The sequence below is a fragment of the Triticum dicoccoides genome, chromosome 4B (genome assembly GCF_002162155.2).
Source record: "Triticum dicoccoides isolate Atlit2015 ecotype Zavitan chromosome 4B, WEW_v2.0, whole genome shotgun sequence".
Lineage (NCBI taxonomy): Eukaryota > Viridiplantae > Streptophyta > Magnoliopsida > Poales > Poaceae > Triticum > Triticum dicoccoides.
Window position 1 is genome coordinate 613,874,820 of NC_041387.1, and position 9,746 is coordinate 613,884,565.

Below are 9,746 nucleotides of genomic sequence, written 5' to 3' on the forward strand. Positions count from 1 at the left end.
GTTGTGATTAACTGTACTAAAAAAGGAGCATAGATGCTTATTTTTAATGACTTATTACAACTCAGGAATAAAAATAAAAGAAAATAGTTGTGATTAACTTTACTAAAATATGAGCATAGATGCTTATTCTTAATGACTTATTACAATTCAAATATAAATAGAAGAAAAAATAGTTATGATTAACTTTACTAAAAAAATGAGCATAGATGCTTATTTTTAATGACTTATTACAACTCAGAAATAAAAAGAAAAAAATAAATATAGCAGAAAAGAAAAAAAACTATATAAAAAGCTACTTAGAAATGAGCATAGATGCGCTTATAGAGGAAATTCAAATTAAATTCATAACAAATTTCAAGAGAAATTCATATGAATTTAGCCGAAATTCCCTATATAAGGGCATCTATTTTCATTTTCAGAGAAGCTCAATAAGGCAGAGAGGGAGGGGCTTATAAACCGGTCTGATTCCCCTCCGGTTGGTGAGGTGGGACTAAACTTTGGCCGTAACGAGGACCAACCCTTTAGTCCCGGTTGGTGGAATGGACCGGGACTAATGGTCGTCCTTTGGTCCCGGTTTAGGCCACCAACCGCGACCAATGGTGGTGGGCCAGGAGCGAGGCACATTGGTCCCGGTTCGTCCCACCAACCGGGACCAATAGGTCCAGACGAACCGGGACCAATGGCCCACGTGGCCCGGCCGGCCCCTGGGGCTCACGAACCGGGTCCAATGCCCCCATTGGTTCCGGTTCTGGATTGAACCGGGACTAATGGGCTGGACCGGCCTGGACCATTGGCCCCTTTTCTACTAGTGAACTCTGGCGATAGTATAGAAATCGTTCCTCAACTCTGAAACCAGTAAAACCCAGTCCCTCAACTATTTAAACCGGATACTTTTCGTCCCTAGCTGCACTTTAAGTGGTATTTGTATGACGTGGATCTGGTTTTGACTAAAACTGTACACGTGGCTGGTTTTGACCGCCATGTCACTTAAGTGATCCCGGCTCTGTGTCTCTCCCGTGCATTCTTTCGATCCCCTCTCACCCACAAACCCTAAACCTAGCTGCGGCGGCGGCCGTGACTCGCTCATGGGCTGCGGCGACGGCGGCGGCGGCAGTGACAGCGGCCGGCGGTGAGGTGGCACTTCGGCGGTGGGGCAGCGTGGCCTGTGAGGCACGGCTGTTGCTGGCTAGCTGGGCTCGTAGGCCACACCGCCCCGCCGCCGAAGTGCCACCTCACCGTCGGCCACCGCCACTACTGCCGCCGCCGACGCCGCAGCCCATGAGCGAGTCATTGTCGCCGCCACTGCTAGGTTTAGGGTTCGTGAGTGAGAGGGGATCGAGAGAATGCCACGGGAGAGAGACAGAGCCGGGGGTCACTTAAGTGACGTGGCAGTCAAAATGAGGCCATGTGTACAGTTGTAGTCAAAACCGGATCCACGTCATACCAAAACCACTTAAAGTGCAGCGAGGGACGAATAGTATCCGGTTTAAATAGTTGAGGGACTGGGTTTTACTGGTTTCGGAGTTGAAGGACGATTTCTATACTATCACCAGAGTTTGAGGACGAAAAATATACTTATGCGTGGACCTGTTTAGAAACGATTTGCAGGACAGAAAGAACAAGGGATACGGGATAGGTGACACTTGGCATTCTTTAGTTCGCTGAAAAATATGACTGAAAGTGAAGTAGATTTCATATGTTCTGTCCACTTGACTAAGACTTGGTTAAACCCCATGTCATCCCGCCACCTGATTTTTACTATGGGTCCACCCCCTGATTTTCTGTTAAACCCATGTAATCTCATAACAAAACTGCTGCCTGTAGGCGTAGCATTGCTCCACAATGCATTTGGTGTGCTCCAACGTGCGTGACTAAGATTTTGGATTCTAAATGCGAAAATCCTACACTTACAAATATAAGCTAGTAAAGTTGACTTACGTCTCCTTCTCGCATTCAATCCCCCCCCCCCCCTAACTTCAGGGTGGGTCCGTCCCCTCGAATCAACAGCTGCCAAGTAATCTTTTGCGTTAATTTTCATAACAATTATTTGCAGGTGTAGCAAAGCTCTTCTAAATGCATGCCGGTCCTAAGATTTTAAGGGCCCGAAGCGAAACGAGAATCCGGGACACCTTTATACATTACCTTTTCCATTTTTTCCTATTACTTTTAGCACTGCTTTTTGTATGTATGAAATTTTCATAGATAGGTGATGATTAGTTTATTTTTTGTTAGATTCTAGGATATGGGTTAATTAGTTATATGGATGATATAGGTTGGTATGGATCCTGGCTAGGTTAATTATAGTATGGATGACTTAGATCCGTCTAGCTAGACATATAGGTTTAAATTTAGGGTTCCATTGGATCGATCATAGATTACGATTTTTTTGATCATAGGTTAATTAGTATGGATGATATGATATGGATGTAGCTAGATAGATTTAATTTAATATGGATGATGGATTACATGGATGTGTACTAGAGTTTATAGCAATTGATAAAAAAATGATATGGATGATCTCGGATGTTTTATTTATTATGATAGCATTTTATAGTTCGTATAGATATAGGCCAATTCATCTGTAGTAGAGTTTAGCAATAGTTTGTAACAGAAAAGGAACATGGAATAGAAAGAAAGGAAATAAGAAAAAGAAAAATAAGTTACTTGGTAGCAAATAAAAAATTGGTTAGAAAAATATTAGCCCGGACTGTTTTTGCTATAGAAGTTCCATACGATCTTGGATTAAAATGATCCAAAAAGAAAAATCGCTGGCCTTGACGAGACGAAGGGTTTGCATGTTGATCTCTCTTTTCATCTGAGAGAATCCGAACTGAGTATTGCTTAGATTGTCAGGTTCCTTGGCCCACAAAGTTTCAAGTCCTAAACGTAGCAGTGATACTTGTATTTTTTTAATTTATTTTAAGCTTTCGGCGATGTTCAACTTCATTAATTTTAAGATATTGTGTCGGCTCAATATCTCGAAGGCGTTCTTAGGAGTAGAGTGCACATGGGTGCGTTCATACGACTATAGTCCGGCCGGCCTAAGGACGTACGGCGCGAACGGGTCATATTCTTGCTCTCTCCTCCGACCTCTTCGTGCGTGCATGCTACGGGCCACTGTGCACACGACACATGCGCCGGGACTGGCGCCAGCGTTACGCCGGGGCGACGTTTCGTTCGGGTGTGGGCGTGGGTGTGGGTGTGGTCGGGCCGGCGTGTGCAGCACAGCAGACGGCCTATCTTCATCGATCCCGGCCGCGTGCCTTGTTTCTCTGGCAACGAACGAGCCTCGCTCGCTCAGCGACGTCCGTGCACGCCTTCTTATCCATCTACCTCTACTGGCAACGATGGTTCGCCGCGAACGGACGTGAGAACAACCCGGCCGGCCGGGGCGAGGGGAGGGGATGGGTTGTTGGACCTGCAGGTGACGGCGATGCCCTGCTACCGTCACCATGCCTTTTTGGGCTTTGAAGGAAGGCGACCCAAGGAGCGCCCGACCGCCCGTGTCCTGCCGCTGTACGAGTGGGTACTGGTAGGTGCATTCCAGAGTCTTTTCACGTAAGTTTCCTGGTCCTTCACGGTCAACGGTTTTTTTTCCCGATAAAACTTCCTATCTATCCATCTACTGTCAAAGTAGTATAGAAGACACTAGGAGTATACAAGAAATTTAAAGGTCCATAGCCCATTTAGGGACAACCACAATCACTGGGGCGAACCAAAAACGCCCGCCATCAAGCGTCAATGCTCCTTCACCGGAGCCAGGCAGACCTTGTTGTAATAGAGAGTAAGAAAGTTGTTATGCAAAGGTCACTTATAATAAGTGCACTAGAACAACAACCGTTGCTGATGAAGAAAAACGTAGATTAAGATCTAACCTGCAGACACACATACGCCCAAGCGGATCCACTGGAGACAAATACTGACCAAATTCCACGAGATCCGCCAGAGACACTCCTCCATACACCCCCTGACGGTGCAGTCCCACCCCCGATGATGCTGGACGCACCGCCGGACGGGGGCTAGGCAAGAAGAATATTGTCCTATTTTCAGGGAGCCGCCGTCTTGCCTTTTTAAGCAGGACACGAACCCTAAACAAACAGAAAAAGACACCTAAAATATAGCTAGAGCCCTCCTAATGGTAAAGATCGAGATCCACCATGCCTCCATGGCCGAAGGCCACAACAGACGGGATACACCTGCGGCAGCGCCAACAGGAGGCGAGCAGCCCTAGCCGCTTTCGAGTCGCTAGAGCACAACAAAGGAGTACGCGTGTGTAAATTAAAGTTTTGGCGGTGTTCACGAAAGTATGTTTTTTACCATAGAACTAGCGATGTGTATTCTCTGCAAGTCCGGTACATTTGATCTTGCGGAATTCCGGTTCCTTCGAATTCGTTGAGTTATTTTTTGGTCCTCGTATGACCTATCTTACGAATCCATTGAGTTATTTTTTGGACTTAGGGACCTCTTCCCAGCACTATGGTGAAGATCGAGTAGTCCGTCATCATGCGCTTGAGGGAATCCATCCCCACCCATTGTCTGTTCATCGCTCATGATTCCTATCTTTTGGAACAGATGAGCTAATGGGCTCTCTAGAACATTTATTGACATCCCTCTGATTCATAATAAGTGCATATATAGTTTTTGAGAAGTAAAACTTTGAAAACTATAACTAAACTTAAATTTATAGAAAAAAATATTTATATCTACTCCCTCTGTTCCTAAATATAAGTCTTTTTAGAGATTCCAATATGGACTACATACGAAGCAAAATGAGTGAATCTACATTCTAAAATATGTCTATGTACATCCTATGTTGTCTATATTAAAATCTCTAAAAAGACTTATATTTAGAAACTTAGGGAGTAGAATACTAAATACATAAAATATAAAATGAATCTAATGATATATGGTTGGCATTCTATATGGAAATTCTTTCTCCAAAAACTTGGTCAAAGATTGTTGACCTGTATTAGGTTTAGAAGGAATTTAAGAGGAGTCTCGGCATTAGCTTCGCAAGAACTTCACGATCTTTGTGCTAAGTAATGCAGTCTTATTTGATGTATCTTATGCTTAGGGCCGTACATGTACCTGGACTTTAACTAATTCAGGTCAACTTTCTATTAAATCCATGTATATTATGCTTAGGGCCGTACATGTCGGATGTTCCTTCACAAAAATTGATTTGTTAAAATTTCACTAAAATTAAAGTGTTTTTGTGGCTCATATGTAGGAACAGTACTTTATTTTTCGGGAAACTGTCGATCTATTTATCTTCAATCATGGCAGTACAATGAACACAAGAAATAATAAAAATTACATCCAAATTCATAGACCACCAAGCGACGAATACAAGCACTGAAGCAAGCCGAAGGCGCGCCGCCGTCATCGCCCCTCTCTCGTCGAAGATGGGCACAACTTGTTGTAGTAAACAATCGGGAAGTCGTCGTGCTAAGGTCCCATAGGACCAACGCCCTAGAACAGCAACCGCCGCCACTGAAAATTTTAGATCGAAAGGATCCAGCCTGAAGACACATGAACAAAGACGAACAAAGACCGGATCCAAGCGGATCCACCAAAGACAACCACCGACCAAATTTCGTGAGATCCGCCGGAGACACACCTCCACACGCCCTCCAACGATGCTAGACACACCATTGAGACGGAGGCTAGGCGGGAAGAACCTTATTTATCTTCAAGAAGCCGCCGTCGTCTCATCTTCTTGAGCAAGACAGAAATCCTAACAAAACTTGAAGAAGCACCTGAAAATGTAGCCCCTCCGTCGGCAACGGCCGGGATCCACCGCGCACCATGGCCCTAAGGCCACAGGAGAAGTAGGAGATCGGCAGTGCCGCAGAGGGGAGGCAGAAACCCTAGCTGCCTTTTCTTGGAGGAGGGACAAAGGGAGGAGACACAAGTAGTGTACGTGTTAATTTTGTAGGAACAGTACATTGACTAAAGATAACCCGTCTAAGAGAGGTGGATAAGAAATGAAAAAAAATCGTTTCGACCCTAATAAGTGCCACACGTGTGGCTCGAGCACATGACAACTTTGAACGTTTTTTATGACAAGTTTAGTGACGTGAGGATGACAACCTTTTTTTCCGATGGCAAGTTTAGTTTTAAATTTTTTGGATTTGTTTTTTTCTTTTCGGATGTCAACTTTAGTTGTAAAAAACGTCAGGCCGGAGTGCGTCATGCCACACGTGTAACACTTATCATTTGGGTATCGTTTATGTGATCATAAAGAAACAGTAGATCACTTTTTCCTAGCCATAGAGCAATATATGAAGGAAAAAGTGCTAGTCTTTTCTCAAGGAAGCAGATATCAACAATGGTGCTAGTCTTTTCTCAAGGAAAAGAATGGCATGTGCCGAGGGAGGATGTACCACGTAGGAAAAGCCCTGATGCGTCCTTCTAACGAGGAGGGGTTGGAGCATTAATTGGGAGATACCTAATCTCCAGACACGGAGTAGTGATAAACACAACGCCTTGGTCGTCTCCGCCAGCTTCCAACAGCTATCGGTCTGCTGCTCTGCCTGCACCGCCGCGCCGATAGGATAGCTGAGCTGAAGAACGGCATTCTTGTTTGGCAGCTGAGCGTGGCATGTCGAAGGCGCCGCGCGGCCCCAGGAAGGCGGTGAGGAGAGGCCCGTGGTCGACGGAGGAGGACGCCAAGCTGATGAACCACGTCGCCAAGCATGGCCTCGGCCGCTGGAGTGATATCCCCAGGCTAGCAGGTACATACGGTACTAATTCCCCGTCCGGGCCGACTGTGTAGTGTTAACATTGCATTTACTATTTCTATTTTATCATGCTCTAGTTGTGCAACTGCAATAGGCATTGAGAGGTGCGGCAAGAGCTGCAGGCTGAGGTGGTTAAACTACCTCCGGCCGGACCTGAAGCGGGCAGCGCTCTCCCAGGAAGAGGAAGATCTCATCATCCAACTCCACTCCATCATTGGCAACAGGTACATACTACTCCTACTCTCTTTTTTCCGAGAAGATGGGATGACTCTCGGCCTCTGCATCGATGAGCAAGTTGTTCATTTCATACGTTCAAAAAAAAAAAGTTGTTCATTTCATCATTGATGAGGAAATTATTGGCAGCTGGACTCTCATCGCGGCGTGCCTGCCGGGGCGGACGGACAACGGGGTCAAGAACTTCTGGAATGCCTCCATCAAGCACAAGCTCCGCCGGCGTGGCATCGACCCGGACACCCACGAGCCGATGGTCGACGAGGGTAGGAGGAACGGCGACGCCCAGCACATCCTGCCATCCCACCTTGCGGCAGGTAGCAACACGTGCAGCCATGGAGCCGTGCCGCTGCCGGACTCCATCACTCGCTACATGGGCACGGACCCGCTGCAGCTCCAGCACGGCGTTGTACTTGTACAGCCGGTGGTGTCGAGCTCCAGCACGGTGGGCTCTGACCCGTCCAGCTCCGGCTCCGACACCGGCGAGCAGTGCAACAACGGCGCAGACAGTGGCAGTCAGCTGTTCGACCTGACGGCGAGCAGTACTACTACTACCGAGTCGGGCGGGCAGCACGAACCACACCTGCTCCCATCGCCGGCTGGTTGGAGCTGCTCCGCGAGTACCTTGACTGGCTCGGTTTCGTATTGGTTGTAGTATATAGTTACTTATACGGTGCTGCTATCGACAAGATTAGCCGTGCAAATTGATTTTTTTTGCGAAAAAAAGATGTGCAAATTGATTAATCTGTGTTTGTCGCTGTTGTATAGTGTTGTTCAAAAACGTACTGGGCTGAGGCTGGAAACGGGCAGGGTGTGGCCTGCGGGCTTCTTACAGTGGTTGTCGCCTCTGGCTTGCAGTCCTTTCCATTTTCCTTTTTTTATTTTTTTTATTTTCTGTTAGGTCCTCCACGTAAATAGTTGTAGTATTTTTCTTTCTTCTTTTACCTTTCCTATCTTACAGTGGAATCTTAAGGACGCAACTCACTATGTGTGTGTACACGGGTACTTGTCCAGCTTTTCCCCTGTTCTAAAGAAAAATCTACCTTTTTCCTTTTTGTTATCCTTTTTCATTTTAGTGTATTTATTACTTTTTATTTTGTTCTATTCGGTTGTTTTATTTTTATTTCTATTTCTGTTTTATTTTGTCTTACTTATTTGGAGATACATCTAATGTTTTGTAGCACATAATTTTGTGACACACATGAATAATTTTTATTCTCACTTGTGGCTGTATTTTTTTACATGGATTTTGTTACTTACTTATTTATATGTTGCATTTCTATCATTTATTATTATTTATTTATTTATTACCCAAAACAATTATCATGTTTATATGCCCTATTATTTCCTACATCAGGTTGATAGAGAAGCATTTGATTTTTCTTTTTTTTTTGCCTGAAACGGAGATGTAATTACTGAAGGGGATTGCTAATACTCAGTTGATCGAGTTTTAACAAAGTCTGAGTCAATGTCCTGGTCGTTGGATCGTTTGATGCTTCAAGATTTGTGCACCACCGTTTTTGTTTTTCTTTAGTTTTGTTCTCCTTTCTGGTGTTGGCCAGTTAAGTTTAATGCGTTGGGCTCAAGTTGGTTGGGCGGGGACTTTTCTTGTCTGGTTTGCCTATTTTTCTTTTGTTTCTTAAACAACAATTTTGTCTGTTTTTTCTTTTATGTATTTTCACTATTTCTTTTATTTTCTTGTAAGTGCCATTTGGCATTATTTTTTTGCATTGGTTTTCCACCTTTTCTTATTTTATTCTTTAATTCACTGTTTATTGCTTTTAAAATATATTGCTAAAGGCATGATTCTTGCGACATTTTTACATTTTATTATTTTATTAAATAATAACTTCTATTTTTGCCATTTGGTTGCACAATCGCCTCGACTATAATTGCATATCTTCAACACTACGACAACTCAATGTTGTTTTGTCGAGGGGCAAGGGGCAGTTGCATGTCTACCATTAGATATGTAACTGCAAGTGCCATGCCCTACTACAACTGCATGTCTTCAACGCATTGCAACTCAGTGTTGTTTGGGCAGGGCAGGGGTAGTTGCCTGTCTAGTACTAGGCACGCAACGGCAAGTGTCGTGACCAGATGCAATTACATGTCTTCAAGGCGACTGCAACTCAATGTTGTTTTGCTTGGCGAGGGGCAGTTGCATGTCTACTATTAGGCACACAACTGGAAGTGTCGCGCCCAGGTGCGACTGCATGTTTTCAATGCAACTGCAACTTTGTGGTGTGTTTTTTGTCGGGAAGAGGGCTAGTTGCATATCTACTACTAGGCATGAAATTGCAAGCGTCGTGCCCAGATGCAATTGCATGTGACTACAACTCAGGGCCAGTTCTTTTGCCAGCTTAAAAAATAAGCAGCCACCTCCCCAACTTTTCCCATAAGCCGCCTCTCTTGTTCATTGGGGATTCTAAACTAGTTATGTAATAACTAATTTAGAAGTCTCAACAAATTTTAGGGGCGGCTTATTTCTTAAGCTGGGGAGAGGTAGCTTATTTTTTAAGCCGCCCAAAAGAACTGACCCTTAGTGTTGTTTTGTCGGGGGAGGGGCAGTTGCCTATCTGCTACTCGGCACTCAACTGCGAGCTCTCGAATGCAACTACTACCTCCGTTCCTAAATGTAAGTCTTTGTAGAGATTCTACTATGAACTACATACGGATGTATATAGATGCATTTTAAGTGTGGATTCATTCATTTTGCTCCGTATGTAGTCTATCCAGTGGAATCTCTACAAAGACTTATATTTAGGAACG

General features: G+C 44.6%; 1 protein-coding gene across 1 annotated transcript; it reads left to right on the forward strand.

Annotated features, from left to right (window-relative positions):
- Positions 1–6,354: 6,354 nt before the first annotated feature.
- Positions 6,355–8,073, forward strand: LOC119294022 (transcription factor MYB61-like). Its single transcript, XM_037572308.1, has 3 exons — positions 6,355–6,737; positions 6,838–6,967; positions 7,107–8,073. The coding sequence occupies exons 1-3, from the start codon at positions 6,605–6,607 to the stop codon at positions 7,627–7,629; spliced, it is 786 nt and encodes a 261-aa protein (XP_037428205.1). The 5' UTR covers positions 6,355–6,604; the 3' UTR covers positions 7,630–8,073.
- The last annotated feature ends 1,673 nt before the right edge of the window (positions 8,074–9,746 follow it).